General features: G+C 41.6%; 2 protein-coding genes and 1 non-coding gene across 3 annotated transcripts; 1 reads left to right on the top strand and 2 right to left on the bottom strand.

Moving 5' to 3' along the window:
* Positions 1-13,365: 13,365 nt before the first annotated feature.
* Positions 13,366-14,616, bottom strand: LOC139341563 (otoraplin-like). The gene is made up of 4 exons (XM_070978123.1): positions 14,422-14,616; positions 14,123-14,262; positions 13,770-13,880; positions 13,366-13,667 (listed from the first exon to the last, which is right to left on the bottom strand). Exons 1-4 carry the CDS (start codon positions 14,534-14,536, stop codon positions 13,644-13,646), a joined length of 390 nt encoding a protein of 129 aa, XP_070834224.1. The 5' UTR covers positions 14,537-14,616; the 3' UTR covers positions 13,366-13,643.
* Positions 14,617-16,578: 1,962 nt separating this feature from the next.
* On the top strand, positions 16,579-25,664 carry gtpbp2a (GTP binding protein 2a). The gene is made up of 12 exons (XM_070977596.1): positions 16,579-17,091; positions 18,084-18,110; positions 18,519-18,703; positions 18,924-19,032; positions 19,120-19,317; positions 19,542-19,716; positions 22,131-22,350; positions 22,502-22,637; positions 22,755-22,813; positions 22,926-23,097; positions 23,228-23,392; positions 23,506-25,664. Exons 1-12 carry the CDS (start codon positions 16,891-16,893, stop codon positions 23,686-23,688), a joined length of 1,830 nt encoding a protein of 609 aa, XP_070833697.1. The 5' UTR covers positions 16,579-16,890; the 3' UTR covers positions 23,689-25,664.
* trnal-cag (transfer RNA leucine (anticodon CAG)) lies at positions 20,591-20,673 on the bottom strand. The gene has a single exon. It is a non-coding gene; the product is annotated as a tRNA-Leu (tRNA).
* Positions 25,665-25,706: the final 42 nt, after the last annotated feature.

Raw genomic sequence — 25,706 nt, 5'->3', positions numbered from 1 at the left:
GAGGGTTATTCAGACGCTTGCAATCTGCAACCTCAACGCTAGATGCTACTGAAACCTACGCACTGGAATGTTAAAGCATCCTGGCAAACACCTAATAAGTTAGTAGAATTGCTAAAGAAACATAATTTGATTTTGCATTTAAAACAAAGAGAGAAAATGGGATTTGAATGTTGAAATTTTTACTAAGTATCTGAAGGGTGACTCCCAAATGTCAAGTGTTTCCTAATGGCTTAGGGATCTTTTTTTAATACCTTTAAAAACCTTTGAGAGGCATAGCACAATTCCATTAAATATTAAAATCATTGTAATGCTTTGTTATGTTCTTTGCTAATTTCACTGGAAACTGCACAGTCCATAATAATAGTAATAATGTGTTCACATGGCTGCAGTTAGTGTTGAAAATATCATGGTTGATTGTTTATTTCATGCCCTGGGGATTGTTGGAAATTGGGTATTTTACAGTGTTTTTTAATATTGTATGATTAGAAAACCCTATAGCAGAGATGACCTAACATTAATGGAGCTTTTAAAATGCATGGATGTGTATCTGCGGCAGAGTTGGAGGAGGAGCTGAACAACATGGATCTTTAATTTTTCATACTCACCCGAGGCTGGAGGGGATGCAGGCTGTCTGTCAGTGTTTCTGCTATGAGTTTCAGCAAGAGCAGGAGACCAGCAGCTGCAAGCTGATATTCAGCAAACAATCAAGCATGCACACACACACACACACACACCTAAACACAAGCATCACAAAATCATGACAAAGCTCCTGCGACCTCTGCCACCAACCTCTCAATCAGGCTGGAACCGTCCACTAGCTCTCACAGACAGTATTGATCTCTCACTCCTGCACTGTTGTGTTTTCAATAAATCAAATCAATCCAGAAACACAGGATGCATTTGCAACAATGCATGCAGTTTTTTATGCATTCAGTTTATTAATAGTTGATGATTAAAGAGAGATCCCATTCCTCTGCTCTTAGATGCTGATTTAGCCAACACTTGCTAAAATGCAAACATTCGCTCAGAGACCAAGTTAGTGTAAACTTACTCTGGAAACCTCAAGTAAAGACCTGCAAGTGAGCCAAGAAAATACAGTTTCCCTCTCTCTCAACACCACCAAACTTAAGAGCAGCACAGAGAGAGGCAGAGATAAGAAGACAAAAGCCAAAGGACGTTCTTATCCCTCCCTGTAGGTAAGCTGTCGTTTCAGAGGCAGCTCTATCCTACACTGCTCCGTCAGAGCCAGCCAGTGTTGTGGGACGGGATGTCTCTGAGTGAGTGGGGGATTGTGGGTACTATATCCCTATTGATTGCAGTGCGGATATTGTCAGGAGCCGTGCTTCTAATGGTTTCATTTGCTCTCTCACTCTATCTCTTTGTCTGTCTCTCTCTCCATATCATAGGAAGGTGCTGCCTGCATCTGGCTCTGTGAGATAAGATGTCAGCCGCCACAGTTAGACGGATATCAAAACCCACAGACGACACTGGTCTTCATAATGACAGAGGGCTGACAGGTGATGACATATCATTACCTCAGTGTCTCTTTAGATCCTTCAATGTGACTTCAGCTGTGGTCTCAACATGAGACATGGCAAATGTAAGCTTTGGTCTATGTGCACAGGAGATGTAAAGTCTCCTGGTTCTGATGCTGTAGAGTAATCTATCTATGAAGTTGCCAGAGTAAGTCACTGGAAGTAGGATTTAATTGCAGCTATGCTACAGCTAGATTGGGATGTAACACTGCATTGTACAGATCTATTACTCCCATCAGGCTAGCTGGAGAGGCAGATACAAGCGAGCAGAAGGACAACACCAGGTTATGCTGGGCTTGATGTGCTGTGAGGTGTGACAGGCAGCAAGGCTAACTCAGGTGGAAACACTGGCTCAATTTGTCATGGAGCACACAACTCAGCACAGTAGAAGATTAAATTGAACTCATCACTCTCCTTCCTCTTCGCTCATCACCAGCTCTAATGTCACTCTGCCCACTCTCTTTCTCCTTCAGCAAATCTGTATATCATTTAACATTTGCTTTCCCTTCACTCATAAAATTGTCCTGTTGCCATGTAAGTGCTGTTTACACTGCCCCTGCAGAACTGAGGCAGTCTCAGGAAAGACTGCTATGTGGGAAACACGTAATTCATGTTGCAATACACAGCTTTCATTTATAATGTCCAGTCCTACATGGTGGTGTTTTGATTTCTGCTAGCTAATACGGACACAACTGATATTCCTGCATGTGCTTCTGCTTCGCCTTGAACTACCTCAAGCATAATATTAACTGTAAAGGCAAACTGCAATACTTCAGAGAGTCTATCATGTTGTCTTTCATAAAGTGAACAGGTAAGTTTCATTCTCACAGTGAGCAACTTTCACATCATATCCAACATCCAGCTGCAAACTATATGATTAGGGGGTTACCAAACTCATTATACGTATTCACTTTAAATAAGTAATCCAATGTTTTGCCAACACCAACATGCTTAATGCTACAGCAGTCTGGCACTGTGAAAAACATCCAAACTTTGTCTTGAATAAACTCATAAGAAACCCACATTCATTTCCTGTAATTCCTGGCTCTTTAGTTGCTAAATGCTCCACTAGCTAGTGACTAACCTCACTAAACTTTCAATGCCTTGTTGCCAGCTACTGAGCAGGTAGTGTACACTGGGTTGTTGGAGCATTTTTTTTTTTTTTTTACTGAAAACAGATATCTACTCCAGCTGAAAACAACTCTATGAGAGTGATAAGAGTGAACCAAGCATATAAGTTGCATGCAGAGAAATCAAAACAGTGAACTAAAAGATGCTAACGGGAACAACAATTGATAACTCTGTTGGTTTGTCACTACCAGTGACCACTTTAATGTGTCATGTGATCCATTGTTAGGTTCTTATGCTGCCTTCAAATGGGCCCACGAGCTCATGGTTACGAGATGGGAAGTTGCGTAAACAATATGCTTGACTTTCATGTGGTAGTCATGAAAACAGTGCTGCTAGGCAGCAGTACATACAGTGAGCGGTTGCCATCATCTTGCTGTCATCTTCCTGCAACATTGCGCATGGTCTCTTGTTGACTGCATTTCCTGTTTTATTTTGTAGAAGTGTTTCTCCTGCATTTCTGTTTGTTTACTTCCGGTCATTGTTCAGTCTCCCACCAGTTCCCCTCTTTAAACAATTTCTCCTTGGGGATCAGTAAAGGAATTCTGATTCTGATTGCCACCTGTGTTCAATCATCCAATCAGCTCCTCTGTATATATAGCCCTGGTGATCCACTTCCTGGTTGCCAGATTGTCTTCTCTTCATGCACACTGCAGTTTCTGCCCTCTTGCATTCCTCTTGTTTTTTGTTAATGTTTGAGTGATGTTTTTTGCCTGGCTGATTTTCTGCTCTGCGTTCCATCAAGTCAATTAAATTTTGGAATTGTTTGACTTGGATTTGCGAGTCGTCTAGTGTTGGGGTCATCACACTGGCATTTATTTTCCATTTAAATACGGTGGCAAGGAGAGGAAGGACGACTGCAGCTATGCTCCTATGCAGCTAACTCCTTGTATTCAGAGTTTCTGATGGCTCAACTAGTTAGCAAAACTTTCTGTGGTAATTGTGCCATATTGCCAATCATTTCCCCCATTTAAGCTACAACATGCTGATCTTAGCTATGTAATGAGATCATAGATGGCACAGTCTGTGCTGTACACACCTTCATCGTCACACTGTTAAAGTTGGGAAATAGTTGCAGTTTTCATGGTTTGGGTTAAAACATTACTGTTACATACTTTACGTAACTTAAGTACATTTCATAAGTTAAAAAAAGGTCAATGTTGACTTTTGATCTCATGCAGGATACAAACAGCAGCCTCCTGAGTGAAAGTCCTGTGTTTGTTTGACCCATCCATCCACCCCACCTTCCTCCATATGCAGACTTGTTCTTAATGTTGCGTACCCTGAGTTCTTCCTTTGCTTACCCTCTAATTATTAGATGTTGCAGCCCAACAATAAATGTAAATATTGGTCCTAATAACACATGTGCACATATGACTTACGCAATCATTTTTCTGGTGAGGACACGGTGCAGATTCAACATACAGAAGATGAATGTTGCCAGGCAGCAGCAGCCATTCACTGCCTGAAAGCACCCTTAATGTAAAAATATTGATCACACCTCATTTTAAGTGAGATCAGATTATGTGAAATCAGACAAATAATCTACATTTACAATTAAAATGTGTGTTATGAAAAGCAGTGAATAAACATACGACTCATCATGATGTAATTTCACCAGCAGTGTTATGTTTTATTCAATAACTGGAAAGATAAACCTTGGAATTGTTTTCTTCTCCAAAAATGAAATACATATCTTCTCTCTGCCTATCTCTATGCCAAGGCTTAGCACCAACATAGGGAAAAATGTCCTATATTATTAATGGTTTCTTGAAAAGCAATCTGCCACTGCAGCCTGTAGCAGTGCAGTTCTCGCACAGCTTTCCTTGCAAACAGCAGTCAAGGTGCAGCATGAGGAATGGCACCACCTGCTTTGTTATTCAAAGCATATTCCAAACATAAATTTTGTTTAATTGGAAAAGAAAACAACTGTGTGGGCATAGATTATGCATAATCACAATAATTATTTCTCTCTGTGTATTACTCATTTCGAGGTGAGTATTCCGTGCTGCCTAATGAATGCACTTGCTATTCAGTCTGATTTGATTAATTAGCAAACTCACTCTGACTTTGAAGGAAACAGCATCTTTCACGACCTGTCAGATAATATCAACATCTGTATTGTAACGTGAGGATCTACAGACTGTGCTGTTTGCTTTTCTGCTCATTTCAGAAATTTTTATTAAATCTGTGATTCTCCAATTACTGGGACATATGAACCTCATCCTATGATTTTATGCCTTTCTCTTCCTTCAAGAGATTTTTGGGTTCCTGCTTTGATGCTAATGAAATACGTTCACACCATACTGCAAACTACAGTAATTTGATTGTTGTCACTGTAATATCATCAAATTGGCAGCACGGAAAATGGGTTTTGATCTTGAGTTTTAGGTGGGAAAGTACAACATTGTTTGAGTTATATTTTGAGCAGAGCCCATTTGCTAGCAGCTACCACTCTGTGTCACATAATGGGATGATTTGTCAAAAGCACAACAGTGATCAGCTGAATGATATGAGCGGGTGCTTCAGAGTTCACAACAAGTTGTTGGATGAGCAGTTCTCATCTCTGAGGCAGCTTTCACACCGCGCGTGTGTTCAGAAACGATGCTGATGTCATGACTGCAGTGGTTTAATTGCTATTACTAGTGTATCATGCCAAGTGCCCCACATCATGCCAGAGTCACACACCTCAAACACATTTGCTGCTGATGATTTTGATTGGATACTGTGGAAAACATTACCTCAATGTTAATTTTTCTAATCAAGCCTCCTGAGCTGGACCTGGTCCTCAGCTACAGCACTGCCAACTTTCCCATTTCCTTTCATATGCTCATTAAGTCGTCAGCGAAGTCAGCCACCTCCAATCTGATGTCTGAGCAATTATCAGCTTCAGTCGGGCTGTGACGTTTGACAATGCCGTGTTCAACATTGCATGCCTTTTTGAGTCTGATGAGACAGCCTGTCCTTTCAGGCACAACGGGAAATAATCACCATGTAACTAAGGTCACTGTCACAGACTCTGTTGAGCTCCATGTCCTCAGTCTGGACATACTGTACGTGTGCAAGGAAACTGGACTTACCGAGAAATTGTAGAATTAGTGATAGAGGTCACCCTTTCCATCTGCCATTAGAGGCTGTGTGTGAACTTCTTATTTTGCCAAAAATTATTATCATATGAGATTGTATATCATGACTACGCAGCTACAACTAGCTAAATAAACAGTAAGATTGTTGGGAATAGAGAGTAAAATGTTCAACGCCAGCTCATCGGCTTCAGAAGTGTGCCTGTTTTGCTAATAGGCTAATTTCTAATGAGTCTGTGCCTTCAGGAAGGGGACAGGCCAAGTGACCTTGGCAGGATATGATGGCAATGGGGCTGTAGCATGTAAACAGTCTAAACAGCGCACTGCAGTCTGTGTGTGTGGGCTCTGATGCTCTTTCCATTTTAAAAGAACATTAGGGCTAATGGTAATGGTATCTCAGAGGTTTCCAAGCATCTTTCCAGTACTTCCCTATATATTAGCAGCCAAAGAACATAGTCCATTAAGAAAGCAAACAGTGGACATTTTTCATAGGCCACACAGGGTAAACATGGCTGTGCCACAAACAATTAGTGATGTATCATGTACTTTAGCAATTCAGCAATGTTCAAAGTTCCACCATTACTCTAATAACGCGAACAAACAGCGAGGAATGAATGAATGAATGAATGAATGAATGAATGAATGAATGAATGAGGAGATTGTCTGAGGAAAAGGGTGATAATGAGTAAACATGACCATGAATGTAGGCACAAATGTTTAACTTGACATTTAAGCATCAGGTAATATGAACAAAAGCTACACTGGATGCAGAGATGCTGTGTAAAAAAAAGCCATTCATTATATGTTTGCATGTGCATTATGTGTGTGGATGAGCATGTTTTTCCATGTGGCTCTTTCTCATTATGTTCTCAGTGTGCACACAAGCTGCAGCAGGGGCTCTCACGGAAGTTTGACACCTTTCATCAGACTCTTAACACAGATGTGAGAATCTGCGTCGTTTGATCCAGCCTTGGATTAGTGATGGCTACAGTGTCTTTACGGCTCAGTGGCTGCACCGAGTTGACAGCAGCTAAGCGATAAGCCTGCCATTCTGCCTACTGACTGTGAAGTCAGCACAGCTAATTAGCAGTTCTGTCCTGTGCTGATTAATTTATTCAGTGTAGCCTCATTTATTTAATAGAGTAAAAGTAACTTATTTGCATATAGCTTCATTGTTTTCAGTTCACAACGTTACTAATGCTGTATTCAACATTATTAAAAGCTGTTTATTATAACCAGTCAGCTGTGCAGTGATGTGCAATACTTGCCTCAACACCTTCTTCACAGATCCATCATGCCGTTGTAAAAAATAGGCAGTGAAGCAAAATGTGTAAATAAACCCTGCGCTGGCTGCTCCAGCAGGGTCAATAAAACTACAAGCTGAAATGCATTCAGAGATCCTCAATGAGAATGTCATTGTTCATTCTACCCCTGCGATTTGCAAGGATACCCCAGCCAATCAATACAAGGACCATTAGGCTTAACAAACCTGGCTCGTCTATAAACTGCCCACAGTCTCTTTAAAGCAACAACATGTACTCCAGGACAGCCTGCCTACCTGTGATGGCTCAGAGGCAGGTGGTTTGCACAAAGAAGGATATAATTTTACTCCGACATACTGTACTCTCACACTCATTTGTCATTCTCAGGTTACTGTACATGTGGTGACGCAGATAACCGCCCGGCTACATGCAGCAATAGCTCTAATGCGTGTGTGTGCATGCTCTGTTTATACCACACTGTTTGCTGTGAATTGACATTTAGCAAATGGAGCAATACATGACCATTTTTTTCCATAATGAGAAGTTCTATTACAGCAGGTTTTTTACATCACTGTCAGTCATGTCACTCTCTGGCGACAAGCTTTTGGTGGCTGCAAGACTGAGATATGCAACTTGAAAGAAAAGTGACAAAACCTAATAGACAAACCACGCACAGCCATGCACAGTGTGCTGACACAGTACACCAAGATGCGACATTCAAAATGAGAGCTGCAGGGCGTAAAGGACCCTGTAAATAATCATTTCATGATCAGAGGTCACTGTTCGGCTTGGAACAGCAAATATACCTTTTATTGTTATTCAGTCTCTATTCATTGAAATATATTCATTCAATTTTGGGCTATTATCTTACAATAGAGAGTGTTAACAACCATTATGTAAATGTAATGAGATAAATAAGGCAATTCTTCCCCACTTGTTGTGCATAACAATACCCATCCAATGGTAAGTGTTATTGCTGATTACTTAATTAAACAACATTGCTGTATGATTGCTGCGGCTGCTTAAGCCAACAACGGGCGACCGAAGTATACGTCAGCAACAGACAAATATCAGGAAATTATAGAAATGAAGCACAATGCAGCAAATGTTCCTGAATACAATTTCACACGAGAACATTTTCCTGTGTGTTTCTGCTGTATGTGAGCAGAAAACACACTGAGAAATCCTCCAACAGACAATTTTGTTTCACCACTTAATTGCCTTACTTAGCCTCACTGCTTTTGTAATGGGTAACTGGTTGTCATGACAAACACTCAGTCTATTCATAGCTCAGAGGGTTTTGCAAAAACCCCTCTGCAAAAATATTTGAAGACAGGACATAGAAGATTTCTGATGGAAGCTTTCCACGACTCCATAAAGTAGGACGAAAGGGAGTGACGGCCTGTTATTTCTCTTCTCCCCAAATAATCCGTCAGCCTGATGCAGGGAGACGGGGGGGATAAAACAAACCCCACCTTTTGGTTACATATGAGAGAACAGTCATTCGGTATGACTAAGCGCCCTAACAGCATACTTTCATATTGACACAGGATAAAGCAGAGTGTCTCTGCTGAGAGAAACTGCATAGCTTTCCTGAAGGTTCTATACTGAATGCAAATAAAGAAAAAGAAATACAGTGAATAAATCCCTTTAGTATCACAATGACATAATGCAAACACACTGAAAAACATGCCTCTGCTGGGATTTCATGTGTTTTTCTTTGCAAGGTGCAGACAATGTCGTGACATGTAAGCATCAAACAAAGCAGACCGCGTTCTCTGAGACCTCCAGCCATGTGTGACCCAAACACATGCATTATTTATGTTCCAAGGAAGTAAACAGACAAGACAGAGAAGTATCTGGGACATGATCATGTAACTCAAAGTTGGTTTAGTGATAAGGATAGGGTGAGCTACAGTTTTTAAGTCTTCTGGAAATCTGGCAAATGACATCAAGTTTTTCATCCAGAAGCAAAAATGTAAAATTATCCTCAGTTTGTGGTACTGAGGGTAATTTAACCCAGCAGGCATGTAAAAAAAACTGACTAGGTGTCCATCAAACTGTTGGTGTGTTAGTCACAGAATGGGGTCTCTTGATCTTATGACCTTTTGACCTACAAAAACTGTATTAGCCATATAGAGACCGTTTGCTGCTCTATATAGCATCTCTTGGATCATAACTGAAGGTCTTCTTGCACACTGCTAACCCCTCAAACACCCACATCAATCATCCTACACACACACACACTGAAGCCTTTTCCTGAAGATTTGTGGTAACCACAGTGATTGGCAAAACATAGAAGGAACAGAGGATGGAGGGAAGTTGGTTTCCTTGGACGAGAAGGGCAAGGAGAGGGTGGTCTTCCAGAAAGGGGCTTATTCGGGTGTGCCAGAAATGTAGTTGACCATTGAGATGAGGAAGGAAAGAGGAACAACATGAAAATCATCAATACTTAACTTGGGGACGGAGTTCTGCTCTTCTTCGCCATCACTGAGCCAAACACAATCACACTATGCGAAACTGTATGACACTGAAATTTACTCATGTGCGTTATCAGTGTATAGAAACTGTGCCAATATTTCCTATGTGCAATATTGTGAATTCTACCACTGTCTCTTTTACATTATTGACTTATTTGTCACACTGTGCTTTCTTTACTGATGCTTCTTACTATTGTATTTCTCCCTTTGCTGCTGTAACACTGCAATATTTCCCACTGTGGGATTAATAAAGGATTATCTTATTTTAAAACAGGGAACAAACTGACTCAGTGGGAAGAGAAACATATTTCACTATTTTTCAGTTGTTTCTTTCCCCAAAAAATATAGGTTCAAATGCCTTCTCAAATGCCTTTTTTCCCTTTACCAGACTGCAGCAGTAACCCATATGAGTCCCACATTGTTTGGAGGATTGAACACACAAGAAATGAAATCAATGGTTTCTTTGTGTGGTTGTGTGACAGAGAAAATGGGTGGAATTACACTAGCTTATGCAATTATATGAGTCAGAGATATAACACAGACACACAGAGAAAAGGGGAGAGAGAACAAAAGAGTAGAGAGATAAAAACAGAGAGAAAAAGAGTATTGTTGAAGCCGCAATTTCTTCTTGATTAAACACGTCTATTGTCACTTATCCCTGAAATACGGCAGCGATACACGTGAGGTGGCCAGCTGGTGGTGACATATTCTTGACACAAAACTAGACCGACAGACGCATTTTCAAATGAAGAGAATATTAATCAAGTGAGACGGACACGGCTGATCCTCAGGCGGTAGCCGTGATTGATTCTCGCCGACTGATTGATCGATTTAGTTCAAACAAGCAGTGAGCTGGCATTTTCTGACACCGCTGACGAAAATCTCAACGACAAACCCTATCGTTCAAGCACCTGGAAGACACTGCTTATTAATTCGGTCACTGCAGACACACTTTGCGCTTTCCTCTTGTCATGCACATGTACATAAAGCACAGGGTCTTCCATCATTGTTGAGGATATCAAATGAAGTTTTCTGCCTGCAATTGTCCTGAGTAAATAACTCCTCTCAGCAGGACAAAGCCTCTTGTTGTTCGCCCATGGAAAGAAATGAGCTGTTTCATCAAAAAACATTTCATGCTGAGTCATCCCATGTCTGGAGGCCAATATGTTTGCGCTTCAAACATTCTTTGAACCTCAATCTCTTTTTCATTCCCACCCCAATTCCTCTCAATCCAAGGTTAGGTTTTTATTTTTCAGAACCGTACAAGTCTTTCCTCCAATACAGTACAGAGTGTTTTGTTGTGCGTATCCAGGAACTCTCACACAAATAAATAAAATTATCTATCGCTGATTATATTTTCTTCTCTCCTTTTTGTGATTGCTTCAGCTTTGAAGTCAATTGACTGATTAAGAGCTTTTAGCCTGCATTTGTTCACAGTATCACGACTCGTTGCATCACACAGACATGCCAGATGTGAGTTTTTGGGATGTAAAAAGAAAAAATAGGGCTCATGTTGTCAGATGCTAACCAGACCTGAAGCTGTTGATTTCTCAGCTCTGAAGGGTGATGTGCTGCTGGGCGTAAGCATGTGGGTGTGACACCGGATGGAAAAAATGTACCTACTGTCGCCTGCGTTTGGCAGCTGCTCCTTTAATCTCACACACAGGAAACACACAAGCATGCACACACGTCAATCTCATCTGTCACAGTATCCCTGCCTGTCACCATGGTAACACCCAAAAACTATAGCTGTCTCATGGAAGACTTCCTGTGATTTGGGTATTCTGTGGATGGGCCTACACGTACACACATACCTCTGCTATTGGCAGTCAGCTGAAAAGATGCTGAGCTTTTCACCTCTTTGTGACAGCTGTGAGGAATAACCATTGAACGCAGCATCCAGTTCCTCTATATACTGTGTGATGACGCCAATTTCATTCCAATATGACTACATATTGAGACGGATGCTATTTTTCTGCACTGAAATCATTTTCAAAAATGCTTTGAGAAATGCTTTGGTCTTCTCTTGTGAAAACAGCTTTAACAGACCCCTCAGACATGCCCCAGGTATGTTTCTCCTGAGTGACATTTTGTGGTGGATGTCCACATTTGAAACAGGTTTGCATTGATCTGGGCTGGGAAGGGCACAGGAGATTGATCGTAATGCGTGACAGCCCTATTCCCTGAACCTGTAAACCCGCCTTTCTAAGAATGCCTCAGGTCAAACAGAAAAAAACTAATGAAAATGGCCTATTTGTAGTGGCCTCACAAATCAATGCATGCAGCAGTCATGTAAGAGACTTCCTGAGATGTCAGAGACATTAACTGGCAGCTCTGAAGAACATTGACTAAATCACTGAGGCTTTCTTTTTTGAAAAGAGACATCTTTGGATCTGAAAATCCAACATAGGGTATTTGAATGAGATGTTTTATTCAGCACTGTATCTGGGTGGGTGCTTTGACGCATAAAGCAGAGATACTGATGATTCAAAACCAATCAAAAAGAGATTCAAATCATCCTTTGGAAAGAGTCTTAACTGTGACAATACATCAGGGCATGTTTAATCATGATGGTTCTCTGGAAGCTGCGTGTGTGTGCGTGTGTGTGCGTGTGTGTGTGTGTGTGTGTGTGTGTGTGGGTGGATATGAGACAGACAGACAGACTGGCTGACAGACATAGAGAAGATCTAGATGGATGGTGTAGATAATGCAATAACACTTCATGGAAAATAACTTCACAATTAAAAGCAAAGGTTCAAACGCCGTATTACGCTAAGTGGCAGTAAGCAGCCTTTAAGGAGGTCTGGTGTGGGGCACTTTGATATATTTGACACATCTAACAGAGCTTTTAGCAAATACCACAGATGTATCCACTAAAACAAATTGCTCAATTATTGTCACTGAATGGTCAAACACAGAATATATCAGCATGGAACAGGTGTCATTAGTTGTAAACAAACGAATACAGGTAGCTACTAATTGTCATACAAATATGATCCACCTTCGTAACCGTACAAACAATGGTGATTTTGACACTTTGACAGCATTATACACAGTAAATCATTTGTTTTGTAGATTGCAGTGCTTTTAGTTTGAGGAATGGTCAATAATCTGCCAGTTAACTGAGAGAAGTGATGATTGAGTCTGGGAAAACAGGATTGTTGCTTCACATTTCCAGCGTTCCCCTTGATAATAGGAGTAGCTGTATGTTTTTTGTCTCTAAAGTTTCTTATTTCTGAGTGTTTTTCCAGTGCTGCTGTATCATTACTGAGTTACCTCATTTATCAGTCTTAAATCCATCTCATCCTGCTCATGCTGCTCCACCATATATCACCATAAGTCAGCATCTCACCTGTACTAATGCTCCTCATTAGATTTACCAGTTAGCTCAGAATGGCTTGTACAGTACAATTATTTTCATCATTTGTTGTCGGATGAGTGTGTAAGAGAGGAGATTGGGGTGTGTTAAGTGGCTAAAAAGACACAAAACAGAAAATATGATCATGTGTTTGCTAAAAATAGCCTTTGCAAACATGAGTAATTGGTATAGTAAACAATGAAAATGCAAAATATGCCTTTGTGTAATTATTTGTCTCAAACACTATTTTTCTTCTAAAAAAAAAAAGAGAAGAGAGAGAGAGAAAACATGTAGTGGACTTATTTCCCTGCAGCTTTATAATGAACTGTGTGCAATGCAGGTAGTTTTCAGTGTAACTGAAAATGACAACAGTGTCAAGGAATGCTGATACTGCAATAAAAAGGCTACATCAGCACTATAAATTGAAGGTGATAATATAGTCACAACAGGAGAGGATCTTCACAGCTGTTCCTTGTGTCAGCAGAATGAATTCTTATCGTTTCAAAGAATCAACATTTTAGATTCACAGGAAAATGGTTTATTGAGCAAAGTGTGTTGTTAAGACAAAGCAAGACTGAAAGGACTAGCTGACCCGAGAGCAGGGGGTGTCAGACTGTGGGCTGGAGGACTGAGAGTGTCCAGGTTTTCATTCCCACCAGAGACAGACAGCGCCATAGGATTTAATGACATATAGTTGGACACACTGGCCTGAGAGAAAAACTGTCTACTTTCATTTATGACAGCCAGAGTTACAAAAATGAATGCTTGAGAGGAGAGAGGCTTCAGTCTGTCACGCCTTAATCACAGTAGAAGTCCATCTCCTGAAAAAATGCAAAATACAAATGAAATGAGATGAATGTTGACCGGGAAAAATGAAAGTCTCTCCTCAGATATTGTCGTACAAAAGAGTCAAATATACTCACAGCTGTGGGAATCTTAACTGTGTCTTGAACGAACTTATGTGTCTCCTTCACCACAGTTGCAGGGAAGTATCCAATAATGCCCATCTGGTCCACATACCGCTCACTGTAAACCTGCCAGTGAAAACAGCATGGCCTCTCTAGCAAATTACCATACACAACATTAGATATGCTGCATGCATTTAACCATCGTCACTAAACTTGAAGTCATTCAAAATGCATGCGACTTTCCAAAAGAAAGAAAAATATATATTGAACCAAACGTCTTTCTCGCCATTTTGCTCATAAAGGCCAGAAAGTTCACATTTATTTGCCACAGCTGTGCCTTTTGTAACGTGTGACAACTATGCACGTACACTTCCAGACCAGAAGACTCCGGCGCCCTCCTCTGGTACCAGTTTAGAATACACATAAACCATCTGACCCTTCTTGATGTTGATGAATCTGCAATCAGGAGCTATGAAGTCATCCAAGGCTGTGGCCATGGACAGAACATCTAATGAAGCACAGAACACAAGAGAGGACAGTGAAATATAAATGAAAAAATCTACTATTTTTAAAATGTTATCAAGTACATGCTTTCTACTGCACGATTTTATTACATAATAGTCACTCTGCATACTGTGACATGCTTCTCTTTACTGCTCTGACTCACATGAGCATTCTGCATCTCCACAAATCTTGTTGTCTGCTAGTTTATCCATGAGGACGGCCCTCGCAGTCTGGTGCAGAAGTCCCACACAGAGCAGAATCACCAGTGGATAACCCATGCTGACCAGAAGAACAAAACCGAGGGAGCGCTGTGTTCGCCTGTGGGTGTGAATGTGGACGTTTAAAGGAACTTAAGGCTATAAAAATCCCAAAACACTTCTCTCAGCCAGGACTGAATGGGCTGAGCCCCTGCATCATAGGTCGCTTGACCAATCAGTGTTGAGTTTCAGAAATGCCACACTCTCTGGAACTATTCATTTCCCACAGGGGAGTTGGCTGACTCTTCTCAAATCTTAGTTTCTCTGCAGGAACAAGTAATCACAGTTCATGTCAACTGTGTGTCTTGAGCTCTGTATATAACAATAATGATAATAATGAATAAAATAAACAACTTCATTTGTTGAAATACAGAATGTTGTTCTTTCAACAGGTCTTTAAGTAAGCACCACAGACTAAAATGTCCTATGCAAAAAACAGTCTAATAAGTGTTGAGGTATTTTATGGGACTAGATGTAAGATCTATAGATCAACCTTGAGTAAAAGTAAAGCAACTAATCTAAAATTAGTTTGGAAAATGCTGAGCTGAGTTACTGAGTTATCTGTCTAACTTAGATTCAACCCTTTTGATGATGATGATGCTCCTTCCATGTGACTCCAAAGGCTTGACATGAAAACAAAGGTCAGACTAAACTGTTTGAAATGGAAAAATGTAATCTGCAAAATCCATCCATCCATTATCTATACCGCCTATCCCTTTCGGGGTTGCGGGGGGCTGGAGCCTATCCCAGCTACAATGGGCGAGAGGCGGGGTACACCCTGAACCGGTTGCCAGCCGATTGCAGGGCCACATGTAATGACAAACAAACATTCACACTCACACTCACACCTATGGACAATTTAGAGTCATCAATTAACCTAATGAGCATGTTTTTGGTCTGTGGGAGGAAGCCGGAGTACCCGGAGAGAACCCACGCATGCACGGGAAGAACATGCAAACTTCACACAGAAAGGCCCCGCCTGACCCGGGGATCGAACCGGCAACCTTCTTGCTGTGAGGCACGCGCACTACCTGCTGCGCCACCGTGCAGCCAATCTGCAAAATAACATAGAAAAAAATAAATTAGTTCAGGCCCTGAAGAGTTGAACATGATATCATACTGCACCACCAGTAATTAGCCCACATATAGAAGTAATTGCAACACCAGGAGCAACTATAATGTAATAAAGACTGCTGGTGACAGTCGGTCCAGATAAAATCTAGTCTAGTTATTTGCAAAACAAATGTGCTAAATAAATATAGTCAAACCCAGCATAAGAAACATATTCAAATAGTCTACACAAACAGGAAATTGTTAAACAGGCTAATGGTCAGACCTACTTTCAAAAACTAAAGCCAACATGCTCGTCAGTCACTCTTAACTTCCTCTGTAGTAGTAACATTGTGCTTTGCAATTGACTGTCTGATCAAGGGCACCCAGAAGTCCATGGAGTTAGGACCAATGCACAAGTCATATTTTCAACCAAACACCTGATGGCACTCTTGTCCCCTTGCTATGGTCAAGAAATTGCACCACTCAAAAGTTTCTCTCTGTTTGTTTACATGTTTGTTAATGCGAGATGGAAAAATACCAGTCTGTCGAAACCACGTTCATTCTACTGTAATGGTGTATGATAGACGAGATGATGATTGTAGATGATTTTTGGTTGATGTAGCAAAAGTTTGAAGAAAATAAACCGGTTTCCATATTACTTTGTCGCTGTCCGTTTTATGTTTCTTTAGCGTGAATAACATTCTCAGGTTTCTCATTACAACGTTATTGAACATGAACACACAAGCGAAGAGGTATTCTCATTTAAAGCCTCTAAACGACGACGTAGAGGTTAAATTCAACTCAGTGATCTCTATGTCTAAGATGATGACATATTTTTTGATCTTGTTTCATCATCATTTACAAACAAGCTTTCTAATGTCTGCAAACAAATGTGTGTATGCTTCTTCAGTCTGATGCAAAGCTCTGCAAAAAGAGGAGTATGCCTGTGTGTATAAAATATGTTTTCCCAGGCGGGCGGGGTTTAAAGTACATTCAATCTTGCGCCACTCAGAAAACAAAGAACCGCTCACTCGCGCTCTCCTTTTGTTAAAATCAAACGCACCATTTGACATTTCAGTCTGTGACGTATGCGCACTGTAAACTCAAAACGAAAGTCTCGGACGGAGCTGTTATTGTTCGGTTTGAAGAGTTTGGGTTGGACGGAGCTTTGCCTTTATTTTGGGGGCTACAAGCTACCCATGGCAGGATAATTCCCCACAAATACAAACACCTGCATGCCTGGGCTGAGGTTTATTTTAATTATATAGCATTATATTTATCCTAGTAGTGGTAAGCTAACAAGTTAAGTACCAGAGTAGCCGATGGATGCGCGGGTATCGGAGTTATTTTGCTCAGGAAATGGACACGGCTCTGGATCTCAAGGTGCTGCGGCCAACGTCAAACCGGGAAATGGCTATGGGATAGCCCCCAAAAAAGCCTGTGTAAAGAACAACAAGAAATCCAAGGCTCGCTTCTCTCGCAACTTCAAACCAAGCAATAACACCCCATATCTACCTCCAGAGGTAAGGCTGAAATTACTATTACCGCTAGCGTAATCAAGCTAATGCTATTTGCGACCCATGCCACAGTCTGCTAATGACAACGTGAACTTAAACAGGTGTTGGTGTGCATTTTGTGATGTGTAGCACAAATAACCGTAAGTTGTCATTGCGTCTCCGTCGACGGGGTTAGCTGTCCTGCCCTGACTTGTCTTTGAACCCGCAGTGACACGTAGCTAAAGAAAAATGAATGAGACGGATACACGAGGCTAACAATATAGTAAGTTAGCAATCTCATATTTGCTGTTACATTTTGCTTTTCACAGTAGGTTTACAGTCGTAAACCAATTTCACGAAGCTGATTCCTATAGCCGGCTAGCATTGAAGCTAGCTAGTGGAGGAGGAACAGCTGTGTTTGTAAATACCTAACAGGGGGCGGGTGTGCTCGGTCGAACTACATCTAAGATAGCTAATGTTACTGTTACAGCCCTGACATTGGCTCAGCAAAGCACTGTGTTACTACACAGTAACGAAAGGTTACGCGGAACACTTCTTTATCACGATAGTTGCTGAAATGTTCGCCAAATTGTGTTTATGAGCGGTTACCGTGGTAGTAAACACTTACTGAGGTAAACGGGACAAGTCTCAACATACCCCACGGCTCCACCGGCGTGTAACCAGCGCCACTGTCCTGCACTTACCACAGCTGTTCGCATACATTTGAGATATTTGGCCCGCTTGTGGCGATATTGCCTAAATTGTATAAATTGGCTTGTACGCATTTGTGTTCTTTGTCTAATAACGCATGAAGTAGCTGTGTGTTAGGGCTAGCTAAGCAGTTAGTCACTTTGTATAGCTCTCAGTGACTGCCTATTCACAGCTGCGCTTTGACTGCTCATTCAATCAGATTGCTTTTCTTTGTGTCTTTTAACAAATCAATAGCCTGTTGTCTCACTTCTCTACAGTCTGACAGCTGTTGTTCCTGTTCTGTCTTTGTTTGTCTCTCCGTCTCTTAGGCTGAAGAGGGAAACATAGAGTACAAGGTAAGCAAATCGGCTGTCATGCAAGGACTTTGTTGCGTTCAAAAGATATTTTGATTTCCTTCAAAGCGAACTGGTTTCTCCATATGTGTTACACTGTAACAATAAACAGCATGTGAAAATGAATGTCATTCATCATTAGAGTAAGCTGTCAGCAGTATGTAGGTGATATGTCAGAATGTTCAGTACAAGTGTAGTATCACAAGTCTGCGATGGAAAGTCAACACCACAGTGGATTAGCAAGAGCATTTTTAGTATCTGGACAGCTGCTCCCCCCACCACACCAACATTGACTTTGTTTCAGATTTTTATTTGCCTCTGCTCAACAGTAATCCTTTAAAATTAGTTGTTTAAATTTCCATAATCTAGGTTGAAGGTCAGCACTGATTTCTAAAGTCTTTCCTTTGCTAGCTGAAGCTGGTGAACCCCACACAATACCGCTTTGAGCACCTGGCAACACAAATGAAATGGCGACTGCAGGAGGGTCGAGGCGAAGCTGTCTATCAAATAGGTGTTGAGGATAATGGCATGCTGGTGGGATTGTCAGAGGAAGATATGAGGGCATCACTGAAAACGCTCCACAAACTGGCAGAGAAGTAAGTCAAGATGTTATGAAATTTATTTTTATTCAGGCCTTAGTGCACTGTCACTTTCTATCATCAAGTTATAACCCTAACCACACAAATAGCAAATGAAAATGCGGCATTGTAAAGAAAGCCATTTTCCAGTTTGGATAGGCGTGTCAGTAAGAAGTAAGATTGTAATCACAATCAAAACAAAACATTTTTTTATGTTTGTTTTTCTTTTTTCTGACAGAGTTGGAGCTGACATCACCGTTCTCAGAGAGCGAGAGGTGGACTATGACTCTGATGTGCCCCGTAAGATTGCTGAGGTTCTCATTCGCAAGGTGCCAGATGACCAGCAGGTTAGTTCACTGTGAAGACATGTTGCTTTTTTGTTGTTGATCTTTTTAATTTTTAAAAATCCCTCATTTTTTGCATTTTCCCTGCAGTTCTTGGACCTGCGGGTTGCTGTGCTGGGTAATGTGGACTCTGGCAAGTCCACTCTGTTGGGTGTTTTGACACAGGGTGAGCTGGACAATGGACGGGGAAGAGCGAGACTCAACCTCTTCAGACATCTGCATGAGATCCAGACTGGACGCACTTCAAGCATCAGCTTTGAGATCCTTGGTTTCAATAGCAAAGGAGAGGTGAGAGAAGATACAGCACGAGAGACAAAATAATGTGTATCCAAGTGCCTGTACCCTAGTACATGGCTTATCATTTGCCAAAAATTACAGCACACTTAAATACTTATGATTATCACAGACTTTCCTAAGTCCTAGTAATTGACTGAGGAATATGTTGGTGGTGCTGCTTCTTTCTTTGTCTAATATAAACGGTGACACTCTAAGTATGATTACTTGTTTCCCAGGTTGTGAATTACAGTGAGTCTCGAACAACAGAGGAGATTTGTGAGAGTGCCTCTAAAATGATCACATTCATTGATTTGGCGGGTCACCACAAATACCTGAAGACCACCATCTTTGGCCTCACCAGCTACTGTCCGGATTTTGCTATGCTCGTCGTCAGTGCAAATACCGGCATTGGTGAGTGTAAATTGATTAATTTATTATTAAGTTTCTAATAATTTAGTTAGAATTTGAGCACCATTGTATGTCAGTTTAAATGTACTCATGCCTCTTTGTGTACACTCCAGTTGCTGTACTATTCAGAACAGCCAAGCTGAAAGTGGATGTGTCACAGAGACACAGACTGGTAATTGATGCTTGCAGGGCTAGTCTTGTCAGAGAGCTTATGTTTGTGGACACCACACCTCCACACTATAATGGACGAATGGTGGCCAGCTCTGGCTTAGCACTTTGCAAACATGTGATATCTGAGCTTATGTAACAGGCCACCATTCCTACCCCAGCCAGTTTACCCCCCTGCCTGCCACTACTAGTCCCAAAATATCTCAAATACCATTCATGTCAACGTCCTCTGACCCAGATGGGTCTTTAAGATACTATGTACATTAGGGGTCACCTGAAGTTACGGCAAAAACTTTTGCGTAAGAGTCAGGCTCATCATTTTCTGTGATGAAATACACATATCGCAGGATGAAATATCACCCTCATTTGCATAAAGTTGGAATCTTTGAACTTGAGACATTATTTTTGAACAACTAGTTTTATTGATAGATTCTGTAGTAGGATGTTATGTGTTTTCAGCAACCCCTAGACCTTTTATGGTAACAGCAAGTGAGACTAAGTGCAGGAATCTTGTACAATATTGGGGACCAGAAAGGACATGCTTTGAAACCTGAGCTGCAGAAACTGGTGGGACAAGACTGGCAGTTCTTTGCTATTGATTGTAAAGACATATTGTTTTTTTTTATCCTAAATGTGTTAAATTTTTCTTAGTGCAATGATAGAGTGGCATTTAATTTAATTAGTAGTATGTGGTTCAAAAGGAGGTTGTTGTCAGAAGTGGGATTCGAACCCACGCCTCCAGGGGAGACTGCGACCTGAACGCAGCGCCTTAGACCGCTCGGCCATCCTGACACATTTCTGTTTTGGTTAAGTCTGTCTGATGACCGGGCAGGGAGGGGCTTTGACAGGCACAGCAGGTTCACCCAGATAAGAACACACAGTTGAAAAGCTTATGACTCACTGTAAAGCATCCCTGTGTTTTACAAAGCATTAGTCTTGAATAACACAGGGTTATTAAGAAATATGTGGTTATGTTTTATTTTTGCAAATGGCAAGGAGGAAACCTGAGCCTCGGAGACAACACTCACATCTTACCACTCCAGCTCACAGCCTGCTGGAGTTATTTGGTGAACTGTATTCAGCAGCTGTTATTGTATGGCTGACTGTTTATAGGTTTTTAAGGTCATTTTGCATCTTTGATTTTTTAAAAGGTTGCCAACATGAAAGTGTGAAAAAATCCAATGTATGAGAGTTAATTTTGAGGCCGTTGTTTCATTTTAAACAATGTTAACTGAACCAGTACTACTCTGCAGAGGAAAACTGAAATGGGCGTTAAAGAGCGCCACTGATTTTCTCTGAGAAAAAAGCTCAAAGCTCAGCCAGTTTCTGTACTGGTTGCACTGCATGCATTGCAGTGTTTGTGTGGGTGTCTGTCCTAAAATAGGGCACGCTGGGGGAAACGGGGTCAAGAATGATGACCACCTGAGCTATGCGACAGACAGAAAGGGGACACAGTGTATGCAACCCAAGAGCAACAGCTTTAATTATGAAACAGGGCAATGGATCTGTGTAATGCATAGGGCTCATCTTTGGTCGTATCTGTGAAAGGACAAAAAGCCAAAGGGCGGGTAATCACCTTGTATCACTCTGCCATGCTTTACCAGATATTTTTGGCACCTCCATTTCACTCATCACCTCTACATTAATTGAGCAGCTTTGATTTATCCTGTGCAACTTTACCTTGGATGCACTCGAAGTAATACACAGCCAGCAAAACAAGCCTCGCTCAGCTGACGAGGGGTCAGTGTCCTTTGAGTCTGTCTCTGTATATGTGTGTTATATGGGTCAGTATGTGATGTAGGCAAAGATGAGACCTATATCCAAACTGACACAATCACCTCTGTATATCACTTTGTTTACACAGACACATGACGAGCCTCCTCTCTAGAAGTCACTGTGTTTAGAAAGGATTGTCTTTGGCATTCTGGACAACCAGAACATTAATGATGACATAATTACCATATGCGGTTGAATATTCCTGTACTGCTTCCTCTGATTGCATAACAGTCGCACGTCATGGTAAATTCTACCTGGCTTATCAGTTTGTATTTATGATGTTTTGACCCTTAGATCCACATTAAGTGCCAGCAGATAAGCAGTGTTAGGTCACAATGGTCCTTTCCCTCAAGGATGTAGACTTCCTTATAAAGAAGAGCAAGGTGCACCTAAAAGAGTAGATTCAGTGTGTAGAAACCCCCCCCCACCACCACCAGACCTAACTTAATATTACTTTTCTTGCTCTTCCTCAGCTGGTACGACACGGGAGCATCTTGGAATTGCCATGGCCCTGAAAGTGCCCATCTTCATCGTCATCAGTAAGGTGGACCTCTGTACGCGGGCCACAGTGGAGCGCACTGTGCGGCAGTTGGAGCGTGTCCTGAAGCAGCCGGGCTGCAACAAGGTGCCCATGGTCGTAGGAAGTACGGACGATGCCGTCACAGCAGCACAGCAGTTTGCCCAGTCACCCAAGTATGAAACAACCCCATACTGTCTACATCATTGAATAAGCATGAAGACAGACCATTTAATATTTTCTGGTTACATACACCCTTATAACAGTAGATGGTAGAGGGAGTGACATCCATGTGTCCTGATCACGTGCTTGTGCTCTCCTTGGCAGCATCACACCCATCTTCACCTTGTCCAGCGTGTCAGGAGAGAGTCTAGACTTGCTCAAGGTCTTCTTCAACATCATCCCGCCTCTCAGCAACAGCAAGGAGCAGGAGGAGCTTATGCAACAGCTAACCGAGTTTCAGGTAGGTGTGAGATGAAGCAATCAGCTGGGACTTACACAGATTACATACGCACACAGAGACACACACATAACACACACAGGGCTTTGATGTGATTGACAGCAGTGTGTGTCATCACAGGTGGATGAGATCTACACAGTGCCGGAGGTGGGGACTGTGGTGGGAGGTACTCTGTACAGGTCAGTGTATTGAAACGCTTACTTCATGTTCCTCCATTCAACTTGCTTTTTTTCTTCTTCTTTTTTTAAAGCACAGACTCTCTCTGACTCACTATTCTCTTATATTGTGCAGTGGTATTTGCCGTGAGGGAGATCATCTTGTGGTAGGGCCCACAGACTCAGGCCACTTCCACAAACTGACCATCGGCAGCATCCAAAGGAATCGCTCAGCATGCAGGGTACTCAGGGCCGGCCAGGCTGCCACACTCGCCCTGGGCAACTTCGACCGGTCGCTACTACGCAAGGTCAGACACTTAATGTTTGTGCCAACTTTGTCAGGCTCTTCCACCTGTCGTAGTATTTAGACAAAGTGTGTGTTTCAGATCCAGTTATAGTCAGTGTGGCAGCCACAAACTGTGTGTTTTCCATTTACAGGGCATGGTGATGGTGAGTCCGGAGATGGATCCGACCATCTGCTGGATGTTTGAGGCTGAGATTGTACTACTCTTCCACGCCAAGACCTTCCACAAAGGCTTCCAGGTTACTGTGCACATTGGTAATGTGAGACAGACTGCCACCGTGGAAGCTGTGTATGGCAAGGTCAGTTCGTCCACTGAGCTACAACTGTTCTGTCTGAAGGTTGTCCTCTATGTCAGACTATTACTTACATTTGCTGTCTCTCTTTTCGTACATGGTACACCACTGTGCCACAGGAGGAGCTGAGGACAGGGGAGAAAGCAGTGGTCCTCTTCAAGTTCATCAAGCACCCAGAATACCTGAAGGTGGGCGCTAAGGTGCTCTTCAGAGAGGGCGTGACAAAAGGTATCGGGCATGTCACCAAGTTGCAGCCTATCTCCCAGTACCGGCCATCCCAAAGCGATGATGATGAAACGTAAAGTTTGTGTGAGAGCCAGAACAGAAAACACCGTCCTGCCCAAAAACAAGGTGCTTTACAAAGAACCTCCTGCTTTCTCCAAAGGTCACTCTGCTCTTTTCATTTCATTGTTGTATCACGTGTTCCAAAGTCTTCTTGTCGCCATCCTCCTCATTTGTCCTGTTCAGCCTTTTAAATAACTGCTGATGTTTTCCTCTGCGTTTCTTTCCACGCCACTGATAAGAGGCAGCCCCCTCTTTCACACATTTACTGAGCGAGAGCGCATTGTTGCGATGCTCAGGTCAGTAAGTGACAACAAGGAAATTCCTTTCTCACACCCACGTTGAAGTGCTACTTACACAGTTTACACATCAATGCACTCCCAAAACACTCGGATAAAAGATACACACACTTGCACTGAAACATAAATGCCAGTGTTGATAAACCTTTGGCACATAAATTGTTTACAGTCTCAACAGCTGCAAGTATGAGATGCTTGGACATCAAAGTGTGACCTGTATCATCAATGTCATTGTTGTCGTTCCAGAGCAGCTCATCTGTGTTACCAGCATAGTGCCTGACTGAAAATGACAAGCCTCTGATCTCAATGTATTTGAATACTCTTAAATCAGCCCTTTTCTTAGTGACCGCTGATGGATTATGTGAGATATTATGAAAGCACTGAGATACTTTTGTGATTCTCAGACACAGCTTGTTAGTTGTATATAAGCTAAACCAACTTCAAGCTAAATTACTGATAATGGCACTTTATGAAGGTAAAGGTGGGCATTGTGCGGTATGCATATTGAGAACTTGACTCAGTTTGTTTGTCAGCCCGCCAAGATAACTCACATTGGCAATCACCTAGTAACTGATTTTATGTCACGTCACATGAGAATTATGTTTCTTACTCACAAACAATGCCTCACGGTAGTGCAGTGAGATGGCGGTGATCTTGCTGCCTATCTTTCAAGTGCTTTAGTTACTCAGGTCAGTGTAGATATCGTATTAGACAGCATTCCATTCTCACAGAACTACTCCGTTGGAGGTGTCTGTCGCTGACTTGGTGAGGGAGGTTTTCAGGAAAAAAATGACATGGTTTGTTTCTCCCAAAGAGATGTGTTTGATTGTGAAGCTGCCAGCTGATGCAGCTTTGTTTAAAAGCAATTATATTCGAGATATTTGAGGTCGTCTCTTCACTAAAGTTACTGATGTCACTAACTTTGGAGGGGTTTATCACAGTGCCTGATGGAACTACCGCTGGAGTAGCTTTCCATTACACCCCAAAGTTTTACAACTTAGAAATTAAGTTGGTGCTACTCCTTTAAACAGCTTTTGATATTTAGATGACAACTTTGAAAAAGAATGTTAATTGATACTCTGTTCAAGGCTGCTGTTGGCCTTATTATCGGTCTTATTATAGCATGTTGATGTGACTTACAGATTGTTGTCCCACTGACAACAATGACAGCGGACAGCTGAAATATGTGCCCTGTTTTGTTGCACCCACGTTGTTGTTATGCAGTTTGTGTGCACTCAAAGAAGGAAAATGCATTTCAACCAAAATATTTTATAGCCTTTTTGAAGAGTTGCATCAGGTGTTTGTTTTATTGTTTCTGAGAAGTATTTTATAGGTTTCTAGTAGTTCCGGATTTTACAATTTATTCAAACACGTTTTTCACAGTTTCACAGTCTTCTTAATGACACCAACACATCTGCACCTCTTTTGAAATCACAACCTGTTTTCCTTTCAACTGAAATTGTAGTATTTTGATCATTATTTGGGTGAAATGCAATATTTATGTACAGATCCATTTGTGTACCATAATGTACATGAATAAAACTTTTATCGTCTCTTAAGCTGGCGTTTAGTTTTGTTGTCTCAAGTTACAACACAGTTGCTCAGTGTTTTCAAACATGTCATCATACACCCAATGCTTTGTCTGCTGGGTCACATGTGAAGAGCCATGACTCATTACAATAAAGGGCTTTAAAAGGTTGTTTCATTTTCCTGGTAGTGCTCCTCCTAATCTGCTCCCC

Source organism: Chaetodon trifascialis, chromosome 13 (assembly GCF_039877785.1).
Source record: "Chaetodon trifascialis isolate fChaTrf1 chromosome 13, fChaTrf1.hap1, whole genome shotgun sequence".
NCBI lineage: Eukaryota > Metazoa > Chordata > Actinopteri > Chaetodontiformes > Chaetodontidae > Chaetodon > Chaetodon trifascialis.
Note: the sequence above shows the minus strand (reverse complement) of the source record. Positions and strands in the feature narration are given on the sequence as shown.

What these genes read in the sequence shown, in the direction of transcription:
- LOC139341563 (XM_070978123.1), bottom strand. Translation starts at nt 14,536, where the DNA reads ATGGGTTATCCACTGGTGATTCTGCTCTGTGTGGGACTTCTGCACCAG. An exon ending in TGGAGATGCAGAATGCTCAT is followed by an intron (nt 14,263 to 14,421) that starts GTGAGTCAGAGC and finishes GTGCTTCATTAG; the next exon opens with ATGTTCTGTCCATGGCCACA. An exon ending in GAGTCTTCTGGTCTGGAAGT is followed by an intron (nt 13,881 to 14,122) that starts GTACGTGCATAG and finishes TTTCACTGGCAG; the next exon opens with GTTTACAGTGAGCGGTATGT.
- gtpbp2a (XM_070977596.1), top strand. Translation starts at nt 16,891, where the DNA reads ATGGATGCGCGGGTATCGGAGTTATTTTGCTCAGGAAATGGACACGGC. An exon ending in CCCCATATCTACCTCCAGAG is followed by an intron (nt 17,092 to 18,083) that starts GTAAGGCTGAAA and finishes TCCGTCTCTTAG; the next exon opens with GCTGAAGAGGGAAACATAGA. An exon ending in GTGGGAGGTACTCTGTACAG is followed by an intron (nt 22,814 to 22,925) that starts GTCAGTGTATTG and finishes TATATTGTGCAG; the next exon opens with TGGTATTTGCCGTGAGGGAG.